The sequence below is a fragment of the Zonotrichia leucophrys genome, chromosome 3 (genome assembly GCF_028769735.1).
Source record: "Zonotrichia leucophrys gambelii isolate GWCS_2022_RI chromosome 3, RI_Zleu_2.0, whole genome shotgun sequence".
Taxonomy (NCBI): domain Eukaryota; kingdom Metazoa; phylum Chordata; class Aves; order Passeriformes; family Passerellidae; genus Zonotrichia; species Zonotrichia leucophrys.
This window is the reverse complement of record NC_088172.1, coordinates 52,197,813-52,219,527: the sequence shown is the minus strand read 5'-3', so window position 1 is coordinate 52,219,527 and position 21,715 is coordinate 52,197,813. Positions and strand designations below refer to the sequence as shown.

At 40.5% G+C, this 21,715-nt stretch overlaps 1 protein-coding gene across 1 annotated transcript in view; it reads left to right on the top strand.

Moving 5' to 3' along the window:
- CNKSR3 (CNKSR family member 3) overlaps positions 1-21,715 on the top strand; it is a 53,620-nt gene that overhangs the window by 14,929 nt on the left and 16,976 nt on the right. The window contains exons 2-4 of the mRNA XM_064708193.1: positions 13,269-13,432; positions 19,967-20,169; positions 21,380-21,467. Of these exons, the coding sequence (XP_064564263.1) occupies positions 13,269-13,432; positions 19,967-20,169; positions 21,380-21,467 (455 nt within the window). The remainder of the gene's footprint in view (positions 1-13,268; positions 13,433-19,966; positions 20,170-21,379; positions 21,468-21,715) is intronic.

Sequence of the window (21,715 nt, the reverse complement as noted above, 5' to 3'; positions counted from 1 at the left end):
AAAACTGACGCAAAATCATACAGATCAAACACAAAAAACCCCGCCCAATTGTATTGTGGCACAGAAAAATCTCAGTATGAGGAAAACTTGATTATTCATAAGAATTCAGTGATGCCTTGTAGACAAAGAGAATAGTTAAATGCATTAAAATAATGACCTGAAGAAACACTGCTTTGAAGTGTCAGTAGGTGGAAGATAATATAGGTGGAAATACAGGTGACTGTTCTACTGGAGTTACCTCTCTGTGAAGCAGAAACACTTCCTCTTTCAGACACCTTTGAATTTTTGACACCTTGCAGTTTCATCTTGTAATGGCACTGGTGTAAGCTTCATGTTACTGTGAATGCATTAACATTAAAATTGAAATTCCAACAGTCTATAAGGGAAAAGGCTCATTAAGTTGTCCACGAGTGTTCCTATGTCTGCTGTTGTGAAAATTGTTTGAATTTGATTGTGAATTACTTTATAGTAATAATGAAGTTAAATAAACTGGAAAAGCACAATGGTAGGAAGATGCCTTTTTGTAAGTTTTAACTTCAGTGTCTGCTGCTTGGAAAACTGGATTAAGGATATGTGAGAGTTGGAGTGAAACCTGGCAAACATACCCGTTTGTAAGGAGTTAAATGTTTTGGGTTTTTTTTTTTTTTTTTTTGCAAGCAGTGCAACCCTACGTCCTATACCACATTGGGTTCCTCGCTGTCCTCTCTTTTGTAGCATTCACTGTTGTAGAGGAATTCTTGGCAGAGCAAGGGCATACTGTACTCCTGCAGGGACTGGACAACCCTGGCCTGCAGATTACAGAGTTACTTTGAAGACCATGTATCGTCCTCAAACACACAGAACAAGGAAGAATGAGCATTGTGCAAGGACAAAGCTGGATGCCAAGCAAGATATGAAAATGCTAAATTAGCACACCCTAGCCAAAGCGCTTGCAGTGTGACAACCCATCAGCAAGTAAAGTGTAGCCTCTTAACCAATGAGTCTTTTGTCCAATGTCCTATCAATCATTAAAGAGCCTTATATTCCTTAAATCCATGGTGCCCAGCGCAGTTCTGCACTGGTTTCCCCCTGTATGGCGCCCATAATTCCCCAAAGCTATGCCTAAACCTGTGCCTTGCATGGTGTAATTTGCTGCCAGGTGGTGTACTAGTGTGCCAGGGATGGGTGTGACAGTGGTCACAGGGGTTCTTGGATGAGGGAAGAGATGAAAACGTTGATTCTATGTTCAGAAGGCTTGATTTATTATTTTATGATATGTATATATATTACAAGTATACTAAAAAGAAGTCAAAGGAAAAGGTTTGTCTCAGAAGGTTAGCTAAGAATAGAATAGACAAGAATGATAACAAAAGGCAGCTCTCTGGACTCTGTCCGAGATAGCTCGGCCTTGATTGACCATTAATTATAAACATCCAAGATAGGCCAATCAAAAATCTAACTGATGCATTCCACAGCAGCAGATAACCATTGTTTACATTTTGTTTCTGAGGCCTCAGCTTCTCAGAAGGGAAAAAAAATCCTAAGGAAAGATTTTCACAAAAAGATGTGTATGACAGATGGGGAGTGTTGGTCCAGCCTGCTATTTGCAGTGTTTCTCTGGTGCCCCGGCATTCCTCCCAGAATGTCGGGTACAGTGGGAGAACATGGTGAGACCCCCTCATCGCCTGTAGTTCTCCTCCCTTTTGCTATGGACCTGGTGGGTTTCTGGCAAGGGGCAGGTGGTGCAGTGCTGGGATGTTGGATCAGGAGACCCCACCATGGTGCCTTCCAGCTTTACCTGCTCTGTGATTCAGAGGTGAGAAAATAGGGGACCAGGGGTTTGGAGAGAGGAGTGAGACTGGACAATGGGAAGAATAAGACTAAAGATGTGGTCTTTAGCCATACATCATGAACTACAGGCTAAGTCCAAATTCCATAATTTCCACAGCTTCTAGAGTTTTTGCCTCTGGAGATTGAAGCAATTTCCTATTCCTGCTATGGATTAAGCTGCAATATGTATTCCACTGGAACAATAAAACAAAATTAAATTGTTTCCCTTAAACAAAAAAAGAAACTGGTTCTTGTAATCTTGTGAATGACTCCATATCTAAATTGGAACTATTTTATGTTCAGTGCTATTATATTTCTGTAAGCAAAATGGTGGTGTTTTAAAGACTTGTTTTGAGTAAAAATTCTCCTGTAAGATGTGTGTGTTAGAACAGTGGTACTAAAAAGAAGCCACACAACAAATTCAGCATAGTTGTGTGAGCTGGAAAATTCTGGGAAATGTATTTCCTCTGCGGTTGCATTGATTTAGTGAAAACAGCTGTATCTGTTAGTAGCAGCAGTGAGATTTCTTTTGGGCTTCTCTTTGGAGCTGTTAATGGGTGTGAGGAAATGCATGTCTCTGAGTGGGGTCTGCAGCCGGTCTGGTGAGGATGTGTGTGATTCCCTATAAAGTCAAGCTCTCTGTGGAGGGAGGGACAAAGACTTTGTTTGTAGATTTTTCTCAACTTCAGCTTTCAATGGCCAGATAACAGTGTGCTTTCATTTTTGCCAAAACTCTACTGTGCCTAGGCAAAGCTTTATTTGCATCAATGAAGCAAAACAGTTTTTTGGTGAACAGATCTACTGGGACTATAGAAGTTGCAAACTCCTGCCTGAGTGCAATTTAAAATGCCTTGACTAGCATGTCTTAAAGTGTACTTAGTGTGGAAAAAAAGCCTTAGTGGGCTGAGAAAAATGAATACCAGAATCATCTGGTTTTCTCCACTTCTTGATTTTGATTTTACTGCTTGCTTTTTTTTCTGCTGGAGAAAGACTTAGTGTTTCTTTGAGTTGTTGGGAAACAACTTGGGGGTATCCTAGAGGAGTGTGGTTTTCAAACTCAGAGTGGAACAGATTCCCCACATTGAAACTGCAATTAAAGTTTCATTGTCAGAGTTTTGGCACAGTACATGAGGATGATATGTTGTTGTGTCACTAGCAGTCCATAGGACATATTAATATATTCTGATGTATGTGGAGCAGTTCAACACTCAGTGTGTGAGTGAAATTGATGTATGCTGGTGTAATAAAGTAACTCACTTCTGGTGGTGCCCTGTTTAAGCAACATCTTTTGTTTAGTCACCATTTCAGTTGCAAACCATTTAAGAAGAGAATTCTTTAGGGTGTAGGAAGAAGCTGGCAGTATTTTAAGTCCTGTTTCATCTCTCTCAGTACAGGTATTTGGTTGTCTTTCTTGCCTTACATAATGTATGCAATTGTAAAGTCACACTGAGTGATTATGCTTCTACTGTGCTGAAAGCTCTGTATTTGCTGACACTGTCAGTCATGTCTTCACCACAAAACTATTTTATTAGGTTGTGACAAACATAAGGTTTGTTTCACTGGGCATGATAGCTATCAAAAGTTTGCATGAATTAGTTCAAGAACCATCTTTTTTGTTTAAAACCCCCTTATTTTTTATTAAAATGTGCAATTTTTTCTGCCATTGCAGTAGTCTGCTACAATATGCTCTGTGGGTTTAAAATAATTTTTTTTGGAGGGGTGTAAGTTGATTGCTAGATGTAACGGTAAAGAATTAGGATGAGAAAAAATAACAAGATCTGGGTCATGCTGGCTGAAGTGCTTGTGTGTCAGCTGGGGGCCATTCTAAACCCACGTAAGTACCACTGTTTCAAATGCAACCAACAGCCAAATAGGCACACTTCTCCATGTATATTGGGGAAAAAAGATGATTTCTTGTTTCAGTTTGGAGTTTACAGTTATTCTTAAGTGATACTGGAGCAACAAATAAATGGCCTCATTACAGCTACAGCATACTGCCATTGTATTTGGTTCATATTGCCTTGCTTGTGCTGCACCCAGCAGATGAATACAAGTTGCACCTTGCCACAAGTAGGATATTGTTTTTACTGCGAGGTGGGGGAGGATGTTGTCACAAGTGTCCCTGACGACACCCTGTGGCATTATTAGCTAGGAATCTCTTTGGGCTTGTCTGCCTAAAGCAGGTGTGTTCTCTGTTTTAATGATGTGTTTGCATGCATTTGCTGAGTGTTGGCTTTTATTGCATGTTCTGTTGAAACTAAGAGTGCCAGGTCTGTCTGCACAGAGCATGTGGATATGCTCTGCTTCCACCTCATTCATGTAATGTGCCAAACAAAATCTGTTAAAGCATGGAAAGATTGATTTTGCAACAAGTAGCTGGTCAGTGAGCGATGCAGTTGATTCTTAAAAAGGGAAAACCAAAGAGTGAGTGTTGCTCTGTGTGAAGCTACTGCATCATATGGACCTTAATCCCTGATGCATGCAGAGCATACACCAAAGTCAGCAGGAAAAAACAGTTTGCATCTGTTCTCTTCTTTTTTCACCCTTCATCTTTCTCTGGTCAGGAGTCCTTTTTCTGGTTGTGTGTGGGATTAGCAAAGAGTTACAGCTGAAATGCTGGCAGCAAGATATCATGCTGCTGGTTTTTTGAGTATGAACTCTTGTTTGTGGTTTCTGTTCTTTCTTGGAAACCCATTTTTTCCCAGGATGAGTATTTGGGGTAGCACCATGGAGTCTGACTGCCTGGGGCTGAGTGGTAACTCCTCAACAAGAGGTGTCTCATCTCTTCCCTCTCTCTCCCAGGTGAGTGAAAATTTCACCCCTGGAAGCCAAGTGATATTTAATGGCTGAATTCTCACAGATGAATCAGTCTCTTGGGGAAGTGGGTGACACCAGTGAGTGTGATGGCACCAAAGCCCCACGGGGTTGTGGCCTAGGGCCCCACAGCTTTGCACAGATAGCCAGGCCAGTTCTGCTAGTGAAAAGCATGACTGCATGTATATTCTGATGCCTGCTTTTTCTGGTTAAATCTTTATGATGTTATACTGTATTCCAGTTGTATTTTCCCTCGTTCTTTTTTTTTAGATACATGACATGCTATCACTACTCACTTTTCTGTAACATTGCATTTCAATTTTGCCTTTAATTCGAAGTCTCAAAGCTATGTCATAATAAGAACCCCCCTATGGAAAATGTTAGAAATAAGTTTCTCTTTCTCCACCCCAATTTTTTTCATGAATTATCTGAAAAGGAGCTATTAAAAAGAAAGAAAAGTCAGCTCTACTTTGAATTTGAGTTGAAATTTTGGAATTAAATACCATTAACTTCTCGACTATTAGAGTTGCCTTTATCACTGCTTATTGAACTACCATTTCTCCATGTCAAATGGAGTTCTGGTTCTGGAGTTTTGGAGTTCTGATGCAAATTCACTCATTGTCAATCAAAGCTGCAATTTATAAATTAATTCACTCTAGTAATTTTCCATTTGCTGTTAATATCTCAATCTAGATTACTAAACCCATGAGAGCAGCTGTGTGATTCACTGTGCTCTATTTCCTAGTATTACTAGGGTAAATTTTTGGCTGTGTTTTTTTAAACCAGTCTGAAAAAGGTTTGGATCTATCTTTGGCTTAAATTGATATCACAATTCAGTATTAGTGTATAGCTTTTTCTTCTTCCCCTCTACCTCCCCAATTCTAATTACTCTATACAGAGTTTTGCCTTTTTGGGAAAATCTTGTGTCACTCTTACAGAAAATGTTAAAACCAAGAGTAGCTTTCACAAGTGAAGACAGACAGTTTTCTCAAGTCTTAGAATAGGAGCTCACCCTTGCTGTGAGAATGGTGAGGCACTGGAACAAGATGCCCAGAGAAGATGGGTGCCCCATCCCTGGAAATGTGCAGTGCCGGGCTGGATGGGACTTTGAGCCATCTGGTGCAGTGGAAGATGTCCCTGCCCATACTGGGGGGCTGTGGAGAGAATGATGTGCAAATTGATGATCTTTGAGGTCCCTTCCAACCCAAACAGTTCTATGGTGCTAAAAGTAATTAAAAGGGAAGCTGCCATCTATGTTTTGGTGCTGTGTATGGCACAGCTGTGATAGTCCTGTGTTCTGTGCTGCTTAGCTAAGTGTCCTTCCAGAATGTTTGCCAAAAAGGAGTAAATTAAGGAATATAAGAGGAAAGATGACTCACTGTATTTCCTCGTGCGTTTGCCATTCCTCAAGCCTTAAACCATCTCTGTTTGCATCTGTCAGGGTCAGACTTGGCTTCTGTGGCACTTTCTTTCATGAACCTCTTCACCTTTCCCTGAATCTGTGTATGGATGTTGAGCATTCATTGCATACTGCTGTGTGAAGAGTCACTCCTTTATGACTTGTTTGGACCTGTTATATGCTTGCTTCACTCTGATTCCTGTGTTGGAAGATATGATGAGCAATCTGTGTTCTTTCTGGCCACTTCTGGCCTTCTAGGCCTTTATCATGTCCTTCTCCCCAAAGTATTTTCTTCTGTAAAACTTGTCTGCTTAGTTTCCTGAAAATATTTTTTGAGGAAAATTTGAGTTAATTTTTCTGGCTTTTGTAGAGAGAAGTCTTGCCTTCTAAAACTTCTGGAGTATTGGAAGGGTTCGAGCTAATTTGACTCTTTCTGAACATACTTTATGATTGCCAAGTGTTAAAGCTTAGAGTTGTCCTCAGATTTACTGTCTGGACCAAGGCAATAGGCACTTTTTGCCAGAATGGTTGCAGTCAGTGGCTTTGTAGGGAGCACTGATAAAAAGTGTAGCATAACACAAGGGCTGTCAGTCTGAGATTGTATCTATACTGAGCAACTAAAGGTTAAACATAGTCTCTGTTTTCACTCTGGTCAGGATAGCTTACAACCCAAATTTACCCACGAGTTCTTTTATTACAAGGCAAAGCTTTCAGTTTTGTGCTAAAAAAAATAAATAAAAAGCTAAGGGATTTATGGATGGATTTGAATGGAATGAATGGATTTATTTTGAGGTAACATGAATGCATGAGTATGGAGCCTGTTTTTCCAGGCTAAATATATTAGTTGAAAATACTGAAAATAGAAACATGTTGCAAAAGCCTTTCTGTGCAACTGTCAGTCAGGGGAGATTACAGAGGGGACAGTAAAGCACTCATTATCGAGGCTGGAGGCTTCACCATTTCCCTCTGTCCTGCTGTGACCTTAATGAGAGAGCTGCCCTTTGCATCCCCACTGGCAGGCAGAGCCCAGCAGTTTGTCTGGGACCATCCCTGTGTGGTGGGGGAGACTGACAGGAAACTTCAGCACACTTCTGGCTGCTCTGGGCAGTGCCTGTGCTCAGCAAAGCTGTACCTGTGCCTGCTGGTGAGGCAGCACGTGGTGCCTGCTTCTTCAGGATGCAGATGCTCGTAGAAGAGTTGCTTACAAGTGACTACATGAGGAGACCTTACTTAATAAACAATCTGGTTAGGCTAGAGACATTTTTTCCATGGTGCTATTAAGAAGCTCTTGCTCTCTGATTTTGTATTGTTTTGTTTTTTAAGTGATTGATACCTCAGATGGTGTCAGTGTTATGACTGATTTTAAAATTACATGAGAGTAAAAAGTGGAATGAGGAAGTTTTTTCACACTTGTACTAGACAATAATACAAAGATCTCTTGAAAGCATTTCCTTGGAAAGCTAAGACCTTTGAGGTCATCTCTAGCCCCTAAAAGTGGCTCACACTAGTTCATAACTAAACTTTTGTTTCAGAACCTTTTGGAAATATTTACATGAAAACATTGATGATAGCTAACAATCAGGCAGTGCATCCTAGGAAGTCAGTTCCTACCTAGGATCAAATTTTTAGTGAGATAAGTTTCTACTGACTGCTCTAGATTTAATTTTTTTTAATCCTCCATTAAAAGAACCTTGAACTTCTCCGGTAAAGTTATCCCTGATTCTGTTTGTGATACTGCAGAAGAAGAATGGCATCTGTGGTGTTATTGTGTAAAACCTTCCCACTGTGTTCTATATTAAAGAAAACCATGTATTTATTTTCTTCTCCTTGAACTTTTCTTATTTCTTTTCACCCTGTATCTGTCCTACTGAGCTGTTTCAGCTTTCAGCTGCCTTGCAGACCCCTTTTTCCTTATTTTCATTTGCCATCTCAGGTGCTGGTTCATCTGCTTATGAAGTAGTTATTTTCTCTTTCTAGTGTACATTTGCTGTCTTGATTCCCTCCTGCTTTATCTTTGATTAATTTCTTCCAGTCCTGGAAATAGAGGAAATGATCTCTGATAGAGGAAGCTATCACAGTAGCTGTTATAAAATGATGTGGAATGTAAATGACAGTATAATGGCATGTACCATGGGATATGCCAAAGATTCTCATGCAACTGATTATCTTTCAAGGCTTGGGAGGGATGAAATTGATGTGTGCAGGGAATCTTTAGGTACTAAAAGTGTCAGCTACATAGACCCTGAAGAGGAGACCAGAATAAGAGTGACTTTTTCAGGTAGGAGGATCAGTTTAAAGGTGAAGAGGCAAAGATGACTTTGGCAGTCCTATCCTAACAGGCCATCCAAGGTCCCAGGGAGCCCCTTAATGGAATGAGGGTTGTAGTTGAACCTTGGTTCTGTGCTGAGATGCCAGGTGCTGCTTGCTTGTTAGAGTGGCCCAACAGAGGAGAGAAAATGATCATAACAATGCTTTATTTCCTTGAGGCAGTGAGCAATGATCCCCATATTCCTGCTTGGTGAAGGAAAAACTCTTGTACTTGTGAATTCTTCCTCTGTTCAAGTGGCTTGAGCTCCTCCCGCTTCCTGCTGTCAACTTTTGGCATTTTATGAGTTGTCCTGGGAATCTCTTCTTGAATGTAAGGAAATTAATCCCTGTCACATTCCAGCTTCTCCTCCCCGTGCCTTCCTCAGTCCCTTGCCCTGTCCATCTCCTCTTCCTTGCTCTCTGCCCCCTCTGCCCTGCTGTGTGGGACAGGTGGCTGTGCTATCACAAGAAAAGAGATCACAGATACCACTGTCTGTTGACTGTAGTATCAAAGAAAAGAGAGTGAGGGAGGAAAAAAGAGGTGGCAAGTCAGCTGTGCCTGTGATGGATTAGCTAATTGTGGCTTTATGGTAAGTAAATTGTTTGGTAGTGTCCAGCTCACGCTTTTTTAAGGACTTTGCTCACAAAACACACCTCTAGTTTTTGACGAGTCAGGTATGCTACTGCTCGATGGCTGATATCTCTCAGCTATAGAAATGTTAATTCTGTCTGAATGGAAAACCGATAGTTATGGCTGGGACCCAAGCCTCACCGTTAACTCGCTCCAAGTTGTCTCTTTCTTCCCCTCAATTCTTACACAAAATAACTTTCTTAATTGTGGAAACAGACTGAGATTGGTATCAGTGCAAATCCTTAAGTGTAAGCTCTGTCCTAATGTTTTTGCATGAATGCAAGGTATTGAATGTCTTCAGGGGTGCTTTTCTTGGTGGTTATTTTAGACAGAAAAGTCTAGACAGTTCTTAGGATCTATTGCACATCTCTACACCTGCCAAAATTTTGGAGGGAGTTTTGTTCAAATTACACTGCTGTTCATCAGAAAGTGCTATGTGAGTTGTGAAAACCTAACTGAATTAGTCTGTTCCTTCCACTCTCCCTCCCCCAAATAATGTCTGCTACTAGTGTTCTAAAACTTGAATAATATTCTGCAATTGCTATTTTTATTTATACCTTTCCTCATTCTCTAACAATTACATAAATAGAAAGGACATTCTTTTGTGAGTGGTTTTGTTGTATGTGCAATAATGTAAAGATTTCACACGTGATTGAGACAAATGCTTTTTAAACACATTTTGAGTTGAAAATTAATAGGTTAGTTTTGAGAAAGGCTCTTCTGTGGATAAAGGAGATAAATGTAGATACCTTTTTTCAATGTTAGTCTTAATTGTGTTTTTTTTCAGAAAAACAGAAAACTACTTTCTTGCTTGAACCTGGTAATATTGCACTGTTGAAAATGACCTGGCATGTAACAAAGTGTCTAAGTAGTGTAAGAATTTATCCAAGTAATCTCTACTTGCTTTTTATTGTTTTTAATTCATCTAAGTTCTTCAGCAATATCCAGACATTGCAATTGACAATAGCAAGTCTCCATAAGGTTCTGAAGTTCATGGAAAAAATACTTGGAAACAGTATAGATGTGTGGAAGAAGGGGAAAATAAGCAGTTCATTTAGACTACTGGTGACATGTGAATGCTGATTTTAAAACTTTGCTTAAATATTATTAAAATTCATTGAATTGGGTTATGAGTCCTTCCTCCCTTCTCTCTTCCCTCTTGGAAGTGTGGTTTGCACATGATGTGTTTGATTCCCTTGTGATTAGACAATTAGATTTCATTCATATAATGGAAAATTAAACTATAGGCTATAAAATTTGGTTGCAATCTCAACTAAAATGTTTAATATTTCCCCCTAGGTTTCTTAGTAAAAACATTAGCAATTGTTTTAATGCTGGTAAGCTCATCTTGAACTATCTACTAGTACATGAGTTAGTGGGTCTGTCTTCACTTCCTGCTTTGCACAGTTTTGTCATTTAATCTTAAATACGAGTCTAGCTGAGCATTTGTACCACTGTGTTGGCTATTCTGAGTCAGCATTTGTGCAATTTTGTAATATCTTATTTTATATAGTCCTGCAGTGCGGTTATAAAAGTACTGTTTTTAAGGGCTCTTGATTACAAATAAAATTTTAAAGTAGCCCTTCTTTTTTTAGTAGACCTTCTAGAATGGGCAAGCATGAGTTTAAAAAAGCACAGGCAAATGAAGACTCATCGTTGTATTTTTGGGGAGGATATATACATTTGAATCTCCATGATTTAGCATAAAATGAAGTTCTAGAAAGGATATTAGGCAAAATCCAAACTGCATAAAAAGCTTTAAAAATAAAGCTTTGACTGCATGCTGAATGAAGTGTTTTATTTTAGGTGTTTGTGTAGTTTGTAATGGAAACTATGGGCTTACAAGAGCAAATGATGGGAAACAGTGGTCTGTGAGGCAGCAATAAAAATTGGGAATGCCAAATATGTGCACTGTATGTCATTCATGGTTGTGAATTTGTTTGAAAAAATAAATTGTTAAACAATGAAGGCCAGTTATTTTATTTTATTATTTTTCCTGAGAAAAGAGTTTGTATAGCCTAAGGAGGAATTTGGTGCCTGTGGGAAAGAGAACAGTGGGCTCAATTTTCAAAATTTGTGCAGCTTTGCCAAGACATATGGGAAGAAACAAGAGTGCACCCTGAACAACTGTAGCCCTGGGAGACTGCAAGACTTGCATGCAGGTTTTTCCATTCATAATTACACTTAAAAATCAAGCTGTGTGCGCTGGTAGCTCTGCACAGGGAGGAGTCGAGCTCGTTCAGCCAGATGTTGATTTACTCTCATAATTAAGCTTGCCTGAGTCCTGTGAAGGGGTGTCTGTCCTCATGCACTTGGAAGGGTGAGGGGTGTGTGTTCAGTCGGGCTGTGCCTTTGGGAGCCCATCCCCTGCACATCTGCTGTGCCTTTGGGAGCCCATCCTCTGCACATCTGCTGTGCCTTTGGGAGCCCATCTTCTGCTGTGCCTTTGGGAGCCCATCCTCTGCACATCTGCTGTGCCTTTGGGAGCCCATCTTCTTCTGTGCCTTTGGGAGCCCATCCCCTCTGCATATCTGCTGTGCCTTTGGGAGCCCATCTTCTGCTGTGCCTTTGGGAGCTCATCCCCTCTGCACATCTGCTGTGCCTTTGGAGCCCATCCCCTCTGCACATCTGCTGTGCCTTTGGGAGCCCATCCTCTGCACATCTGCTGTGCCTTTGGAGCCCATCCTCTGCTGTGCCTTTGGGAGCCCATCCTCTGCACATCTGCTGTGCCTTTGGGAGCCCATCCTCTGCACATCTGCTGTGCCTTTGGAGCCCATCCTCTGCTGTGCCTTTGGGAGCCCATCCCCTCTGCACATCTGCTGTGCCTTTGGGAGCCCATCCCCTCTGCACATCTGCTGTGCCTTTGGAGCCCATCCCCTGCACATCTGCTGTGCACAGGCACTGTGGGGAAGCTGTGCCTGCTCCTGCTGCTGTTTGGGCGTGAATTTGTTTCATGTGACTCCTCAAACCCCCTTTGTGATTTGAGTCAAGTGTTTTCTTGGTGGTAGAGTGTGCTGGGAGTGCTTGTTTTCCAGGCTGCTGCTGCAGCTCCACGAGTGGAGCTGAGTGCTGGTGTTTTCATTTCTCTGTAGTTCAGGATGCTGTTCGTGTTTCTCATCTGCTGCGTTTGATATCCTGTCCATCTCAATGGTTTCCTTTTGAACCGGAGTTGTGCATAAACATCCTTTATTCAAGTAAAGGTTCAACCTTTTTTTAAAAAGGAATGGTAAAACAATGTAGCTGTATTGGACAATACAAAGAAGACGTCAAATGTGTTATTTGAATTTTTGCTCATATCAACTGTTTTCAATGAGTGTGGTGTATTCCTGTGAAACAGACCTAATTGGGTCTGTTCCTTTTGCTCCAGCCAAAATATTGAAGGGGAACAGAGTTACAAGAGCACTGAAACATTTAAAAAATAACACATCCATCCAAATTCTCCCCCAGATTGTTGCTGTTCACAGGCTCTTAAACAACAGAGGAAATAAGGAAAATACACAAGGAAACAGGATTAACACATGAAGCTTAGAGTAAAATGAGATAAAAACCAGAAACACTTTCTGTAATCACTTGGAAAAACCTACTGTAGAGAACAGGATCATAGAATCATTGTTTAAAGTGAGGATTTTGGGGATATTGCTGGAACAAAATAGTCTAAACTGGTTTAAAAATACTTCTAGATAGAAAAATGGTTTAGATTTCTTACTGGTGTGTGTTGTTGATCCTCAGAAAGGGGAAGCAATGGCTGCTTCAGGAAGCTGCAGGCTCTTATAAATCAAGGTAATAATGAGACTTGAGCCAAACATCCTTTTGATTGCTTTGCCTTTGTGTTTTATTTTTTTTTTTGTCATTTTCCTTCTCATCAGTTTATGCTTTTGTTTCTTTGCTTGTTTAACAGGCATTGGGCAAGATCTTTGTTCTTGCCTTGCCCTGGATGTTTTTTTTTTGGACGGTTGTTATTTTTTTGTTGTTGCTGTGGATGCCCCTCAGGGTTTGGGTTACGCTGATGTGTATGTCCCTTGGTCACTTTGCCTGTGCAGACAACAAAGCACATTTTTACTGGCTGAGCTTGATCCACAAGGAGCAGGCAGGTTGTGCCTTGACTTAGGTGACCCAAAGATCCCCATAACTTATGTGCTCTATTTCTGTGCTCCTGTGGCACAACCTCAGTCACTGCAAGTTTCATTCATAATTTTGCATTGTATATTATATGAACTTTAAATTTCTGCCTTTTTCTAGATTTTTTTTTTGGAGGGGTTTGTTTGTTTGTTTCTAATGTCCCCTTGTCTCTCTTTTGTGTTTTGGCAGGCCTGGATGATTGCCTGCAGCAGTATGTCCATAAATTTGAACGGGAGAAGATAAATGGTGAGCAGCTGTTACAGATTTCTCACCAGGACCTTGAAGACTTGGGTATCTCACGGATTGGACACCAGGAGCTGGTTCTAGAGGCTGTGGATCTCCTGTGTGCACTGGTTAGTTACACTGTGAACAGATATGCAAAGAATTTCTTAAAGGGCCTTTTTTGGTGAATAACCAAAGCAAGATGGGTAAAACCAAAATACATTTGTCTCTTGCTTTCTGTTACACGTCACAATAAAAGAAAAAAAGTAAGAATTCATTTAATTCTTGCAAGTTTTGTATTAATAGCTCTCTAACTTTTTCCTGATAAGAAACAACTTCAATTCATTTGCTTGCACGTTCAGAAGAAGTTGTCTGGGTGATGTTGTTAGATCTTGTGGCTCCTGGACAGTTTGTCTTAGAAGACAGAAAACACACTGTTGAAATTACAGATGCTAAAAGTTCCTCACATCAGTTGAAACAGGTTTAGAGTAATTCTGTAGCAAACCTAGGAAGTGAAGAAAAATTAATTCTTGAGATGAGGGATGTTTTGCCAGCTCAGTTACAGTTTAGCTTAACTCTTCACTGGATTCAGAACTTAAGCTGTTCTTTTATCCTACTCCTGATACATAACTGCAGATACTTTGAAGACAAACATGCTCTGAAAAGCATAAACATATTTTGGATTGTTTTACTAGTGCAGGCTTTATTCAAAAGCCATATTCTGGTCACAGCCTTGAAGGCCTGTTTGATGCAGTGCAGTGTAATGAGCAGCAGAGGTATATATAATTACATCAGGGAGGAGGGTGGGAAAGCCTGCCTAATGATTCCTTGGCCAGCAATGGCCTGTCTTCCCTACATTAGGCAAGGTTTGGAGCAGCCTGCATATGCTTCTTAAAATGGAGAGTGTTTATTGCCTGTGTGATATGCGCTTTGTTTGCTGCAGAGAGGTGCTACAGGGAGTGTTCCTACACCACAGCCTGGAGCAAACTGTACTGAAAGAAGCATATTTAATGGAATCTCTTCAAACAATCTGAAATGTTTCTCAAAAAAGTTATTCTTATATTTTAAAGACATTTTATTTCCTTTAGGTATTTGATCTACCAAAAAATTTTGACATTACCTTGAAAACCTAATTGAAGAATGTAGCTGGACTGAAAAGCAGTTTGTGGTGTGGGAAGGAACTTGTTGGGCAAGTGTGGGCATCTGATGAGTTAGTAAATGTAGTGTAGGCTGTATATGGTCCTGACTGAAGTCATCTATGTGGTAGTCCCTAAAGGCACTTTTTTATTCTCTTAAAAATATTAGAATAAAGTGAACAAAGCTGGACAACTGCCAGAACCTAAAGCTGTGTTTTATCTCTTACAATTTCCTTCTAATTTCCTTTGTAGACAAAAGTTTTGACCTCAGACCCATTTCTGGAAATCCTTTGTGAAATGCAGCTCAAGTTAATGCATTAGACAAATACTGCATATAACAGCTGAAATGTACTTGTTCCCTTTTTAAGAGGTGAAGGAAGAATTCCTGTGTTTTCAGTATGCCCTTTCCCACCTTCTTGATGCTTGTTCCCTTGGGTTTTTGGAGCTGCATAGAATCACCACTGATTTTGTTTCCAAGGGGTACTTGGAATGCTAGTGGCAACTAAAATTTTTTGTTGTTTCTTCTTTTTGTGCAAGCGAGAGGTTTCCTGATTCCACCTGCATTAGTTCTTTGAAAGTGGGAATGTTTATTGTTTAGTGGATGTTTTGGACATATGCTGACACTTCCCCAACTTTGGGGCCTTGTATGCAAAGGAACTATTTTTTTTCTTTTTTTAATACTTTTTTCTTTTTTGTTGCCCCCTTTTTGACGCCACTGCCACCCCCACTAAGCTGTCAGCTCACACTGTGGCAGTGTAGCATTGGCTGGGCCAGCCTGCTGTCATTCTTGGTGGAGAAAGGCTGAGAGGGGATTTTGGTGCTTTCCCAATCCTGGAGTTCCCAAGAAGAATTTTCCCTTTTACCTAGTTTTGCCTTGGCAGTTCCCCAGCTAAGTTTCCTTCAGATCAATGCTTTGGTTCCCTCACACCACAAGACCACATGTGGCTCTGCAGGCAGTGAGGAAGCTCTCTTTGGAACCTCTTTCTCCTGCAGTATCTCTTTTCAGGCAATCGCCATAGAGACCTTTGTTCCAGCCTCTGTAGATCAGGCACTAAATAGAGTGTGAACATACTCCTTGCCTTGAGAGAGGACACCAAATGCACCTGATTTTTTAATTTAGTTTTTCTAGGGACTGAGTACTATTTGGCAGCACTGAGCTAAAACTATGTCTGCAAGTTTCTGGTGTGAAAAAGAAATAATTGGATCTTTCTCTACAGCTTTGATGGTGAAGCAGTGTTCCCTCATGTCCTCATGGCAGTGGCTGCATATGCAGCATCTTGAAGAGTCAGCAGGAGAGTGCAGACTGGAATAAACATTTCTGTTGCTGTTGAGCTGGTCTAATAGAGTTTTCTGAACAGGTGTTGGAGACTTATTTGAGGAATTTAGAGGATATATCAAAGGACCTGAATTCCCCCTGAAGAGGGGAAAAAAATCAACTTGAGTATATCAACTTTTTGTTGACAGTACTGCTTGGTGCGGGGAGGGAAAAGGATGGAAGAAAGATCATGTTTCTTTGTTGATTGAAGTATTTGGGGGAGAGGGGAACAAACATACATAACTTTGCTTTTCAAACCACAAAAGCAGGGACAGAAAACAAGCTTTTGAGGGCTTAATGAGTATAAAACAATGTAAGCAAGAAACTATGCAAATATTTTCACTTGTAATGTGTTCTTTGGATTTGATTTCTGAATCTTTGCCTACACTGTATGCTGGGAGAGTTTGGAAACAAAAATGCACTGGATTTTTCTTGAGGTTAGAATAAAAAGATACTAGTTATATACAATTTAAAAAAAGCACCCCAAACTCTGAAAAACTCATTAACCAAGAAAGGACATAGTTGTGCCTTTCATAATTTTACTGGTGGTAATGTTCTGCCAGCATGTTTGCAGCATAACAAAATATAACATCATAACATGAAAAAAAAAGCATTTGTGAACACTTACCCTTTGGGTCCTAATCATGTAAAAATCATCCTAATTATATCTATGCACTGCCACATAAGATTTTAGTTTTTTTAGATGCTTCAAATTTTTTGTTGTTTATTAGGAAGTTTACTACTCCAGAGGATTCTTTAGAATGCATTTTTGTTAGAAGGAAAAGAGCAAGAATGTGTGACTGTGACAGTACCTTGTGTTAATTCTTTATATAGCCTGCAGTGAGTTGGGTCAGCATCTGAGCAAGCATTTGGATTGGTTTTATTCATTTTTTTTCCCAGAACAGGTTTTCAGTTCAATCAGCCAGCCTGTCCAACTCATCACATTGCAGCATGTGACCATGTTGTGAAACAGAAAAGGATGCTGTGAAACAGAAAAGGATGCTGTCCCTGGGCAGTAGCAGAGCTCTTCATCAGCCCAGTTCATCTCTGACACAACTGCTCTGCTCTTTTGACTTCAGTTAGCCACGTCTGGTTTTTTGTTTTGTTTTTTATCTTTTTGTTTGTTGGCTGCCTGACCTTGAGCCATTATTTGGTCAGATTACTTTTTCTCATTAAATGAGATGGAGTTTAGAAAGGAGTGAACTCTCTCCTGCACGTGTGGGTGCTGACTCTCCTCCAGCCCTGCATGTGGCTCCCCAGGTTAATGAGTAATAGCCTGGGAATGTTTGACATCAGGTGCTCTTGACCGCTGGCTTCAGCCTGTGTTTAGGTCAAAACAACTTTGATGTTTAAAATCAGGAGCAGTAGTAAGGTGCAACCTTTTTTTTTTGGTTCATGAGCAACATTTAACAATTACTTAAGCAACCAAAACCTTTTGGTTGCTTAAGTAATGATTTGTTAACTCTTGTAGCCTTAATCCTGTGGAAATATTTCAAGAAAAGCTTGCTAAGCTTTGCACTTCGACTGTGTGTCACTGTGAAGGTTGTTTGGTGTGCTGCCACAATATCAGCATTCCTATCTGTTGTGGACTGGGGCTACAGTTCTATGACAAGTTCAATTAATCCAAGTCAGCTGCTGTCTCCACCCCCTCCTGTCCTCTGATTAGTGATCCTTTGTGCTTGCACTCACCTGACCCTGAAGTGAGCTACTTCAGGGAGCTAAACCAAGGGGTTAGATTTCTTTGTATTGTTTAGATCCCCAAGCCAACCCTCTCAACAGACTGGACATTGCAAGTGAAGGAGAAAGAATAGTTGGTGATGTGAGAGCTGGTCAAGAGAGTTTCAGCTTGGATAAGGGCATTGCTGTACCTGGTGAAGGGGCAAAATGCTTTTTGTATATTAAAGCAGAAAGTGAGGGGACTGGTGGAGCAAAGGTGGCTTGGGTTGGGATGACTCCTATTTTTGGGGTAGTTCATCCACTAGGGCTGATCCACAGTTGTCCAGTTTGGGATTGGTACTCAAGAGCTGCATACCCTGTGCTGTGCTGCGTAGGTGAAGTGCTTGGTCAGGACCTTTCCTGAAGCACAAACTGCTGGTTTAGCAGTGGAGGTGCACTCTGTAGAGCCCTTGGGGGAAGCTGTAGGAGGGAACTTAGAGCAGTGACTTGGAGCTTGGCTGTGATGATGGGCTCTTGAGAATCTTTTGGAGACACCAGTTGCAGTTATGAGCTGGAGCCCCTGCATCCCTAGAGGCTGCACATGTGTTGCTGAAGTCACCCTCAAAACTGAGAACAACTTGACAGAATTATTGAAAATCTACCTGAACTGGAAGAGTCACGCCAGACTCACCTGTGGTATAAATAAGGTGCAAGGTGTGATAAGGGGTATGTGAATGTTTTAAGGCCAAGCCCAAAATCTCACCTGGTATATCAACAACACATATCCTCTTAAATGCTGGTGCCACCTCTAATCTCAAGTACCCACAGGTGCTTGGCTGAGTTTCTGCATCTGAATGACAGAAAGAAAGATCTGGAGATACTTAATTACATGAAAACTCTCAAGTTCTAATCAGGGTGATTGGGTTGTACCTCTGCACAGAAAAAGTACTTTCTGTTTTCTGTCCCTTTATGAAAGCAGGGGATCAGGATCCTCTAGTTCCCCTCTGTAAGGGCAGGGTTTCTGATATGTGGCTACTTTCTTGTCGTTACAGGAACTTGCCCCACATCCAGACCTGTTTGTGAAAAAGTTTTCCCTCAACAGTAGACTAATATTCAGTCTTCTAAGAGGAGAATAAAACTAACTGCAAGAAATGCATTCAAATAATGCTCTTGGGGTGCTGAGTTTTTTTGGTGGGGTTTTTTTGTTATTGTTTTTGTTAAAATTAAAAGGTGATAAGTTCACACATCACAGTGTGCAAGTACTTTAAAGTTGTTTAGTAATCCAGATCTTTCCCTTTCTGTAATCCTGGAAAATTTAAGGATATCCTTTGCTGTTGCAACAGTGGCATTTTTTAAAATTGGACATATCCTTTCAACCCTTACTCCTGGCTGCACATTAAGGGTATTTCCTTGCCAAGAGCCCTGAGGTCGAGGAGGGAGGCACTTGTGTAACTTAAACCCACTGGGATCTTATCCATAGGAGGCAGTAGGCTTTTAAAGGTAGCTGTGTAGCTGTCACCTCTCCATACACTGGAGACATGTGTTTCTTTGGGTCAAAGATTCTTACATTTTGTAAATGACTTAATCTGAAATGTTCCAGCCTGCTTTACAGATCCTTCACTCTGGAGGCAATGGAGCTACAAGCCAGCAACTAGGAATTAAATGGAATTAAAATTTGCCTTAGTTGGTTTAGGTTTTTGAGTAGGAAGGTAGGAGTAGAGAGTATATCTGACTGAACTATAGAAGTTGGAATTTAGTTGCAAGAATCTGCAGCAGCAAAAGAAAAGTGAAGGGCAGGACTCTCTTGTATTTTTGTGTTTGTTTTGTTCTGGTGGGAGTGGTTTTTTTGTTGTTGTTTGGCACTCTTTTGTTTTTGTTTTTTTTTTTTTCTCAAGGAAAGTAGGAATTTGAATCTATAAAGTTGAAGTTGTAGGCAAGGCTCTCAGATCTTTGTTTTGTAAATGAATGAAAAATTTGATGTCTAAAAATGAGTTTAATTACCATGTACGATGTTAACACTGTCCTCAAACTTGCAAATAATTGCACTGTTGTAGTCAAGGAGCACAGTTACTGAAAACTGGTGATTCAAATATTTATTTAAGCTTTTGATTGCAAAACTGCATTTGCTTCCTGTTGATGTTTTAATCTCTTACCAGATTTAACTTATCTTTAGTTGTGAATGAAATGTTACTTAAGTGTTTATTTACCATATGATAGAAAATGTTTTAAGAAAAACAAAATGCTTGCTCTTCTTTAACACAAACAAGAGCAACACATTTAACAAGTAAATGATATCTGTTAGGACATTGGGACTTGATTCTGATGAAAAAGTGTCCTTAAATCTCATTAATGATAGAAACTGAGGTTTGGCACTTACAAAAGTATTCTTTACTGGCTACAGCATAGAACAAATCTTTCAAGGCATTTTTGCCAAACAGCCATGAGAAAGTTGTGCAAATCATGAAGACTTCTCATCCCATGTGAGCTTTTAACTTGTTTTATAATAAATAGGAGAACTCAACAAGGACATTTATCAAGCCTCATAATGTTCCTTGCAGAACTATGGCCTTGAAACAGACAACATGAAGAACCTGGTTCTCAAGCTGCGAGGGTCATCCAACAATCTGCAGAACTACATCAGCAGCCGTAGGAAAAGTTCCAGTTATGATGGAAATACCTCTCGCAAGCCCCCCAATGAATTCCTTACTTCTGTTGTGGAGCTTATTGGTGCTGCTAAAGCCTTGCTTGCATGGTTGGACAGGTAAGAATGAAACGGTTATGTTTTAATTTGCTGCTCTAAGGAATTGCTTCTCTTTGTAGGGCCTTTCCTAGATGCTTGGGTGTAAAGATCTTCATGTTGCTAACCCCTTTTTTTTAGTGTTGCTAGAAGACCTCTAGTGGATTAATTAAACCTAGGGTATCATTCTTGCACTTCCACTCTTGCTAAAAGCAATGAAACTGTTAAGGTTGCACTCAAAATGGTATTTGTAAAAGTATGGGTGTTCCCTTTTAGGTCAGTTTCTCATACACATGGTTTTCCCAGCTTCTAGATTACTTGTCATTGGCAGATCCCTTCCTGGAAGATTTTTTAAATGTTCTGCTGAAATCATGGCCTTAGCTATGTTATTTGAAAACTGAGCAGTGGAAGAGATTATCCTTCTGCTGTTTCATTTTCTCTTTTGTTTGGTCTTATTAAATTTTTTTTTGGCCTGGAAAGAACCAAAGTTATTTTGTTACAACTGCAGCAGGTCAGGTGCTGGCAGGGGTGCAGTCCACAATAAGAGATGAACATAAATTCTCAAAGCCCTTGCTAGCTTGCCTGAGAAGGAGAGTTAGGAGAATGACTGCACAGGGACTGGCAGCAAGGTGCACTTTTATCCTTTTTCCTGCTCTCAAGTGAGAACTTGATCTGTGTCCAGGCAGCGATGTTAACCCTTTGTGCCTCTCACCTGGTCCTCTCCTCTCACTCTGTTGCTGGCAGCTCAATCCTAGATTTTTTTCTGTAACTCACAGTCATCAAAACTGCTGGCTTGTCCATTTCCAGACCTGCTATGGTTATTTCTCAACCCCTCTTCTAGGCTTTGAAACTGTCTGAAAGGTCAGAGGTGGGACTCTTCAGGTCCTAAAGCTGCCCTACCTGTAATGATTCTTCTCTAAGTCTCACTGGACCTCTGTGTGTAAAATGTGAAAATCTATTTTTCTTCTTTTAGAGAACTGTTTTTCCCTTGTCCGGTCAGAAAGTTGAAAGTTCTCTCACTGGTAAACCCAAGGACAGGGCTAGAAAATTCCCCGTTTTGGTGCAAGAGGGGAGCCAGGACTGTGCAGTCAGGAATATTTACATTGTAAACCTATCCTCACACCTGTCAGTGTGAGAGTTGCAGCATTTGCTCTCATATGCTCTTCCTCACTGGTAAAGTAGGATGGGAGAAGACTGGTCCCTCCAGTCTAAGGGGAGTTTTCTCTTGTTGTAGGACCCCATTTACAGGTATTGCTGACTTTTCATCAATGAAGAACAGAATCATTCAGCTCTGCTTGGACCTCACTACTACTGTTCAAAAGGTCAGCTGATTTCTTTTCCTCTCTGCTTTCCAAAAGGGAAGGAAAGGAGATGTTGGGGAAGTAATGTGATTGCTTTGTGCTGAGTGCTAATGAAAGGCAGTTCTGGGAATGAGAGCTTACTTTTAACTTTGAATGTCCATGAAGGTCAGTTTCAGTTGTCTGTTTCTGAGTTATGAGGTTTTTTGTTTTTTCCCCTGCCTTTCAATTTAATTATCAATTTTGGTATTAAGGGACTTCAGCTTAAAAGC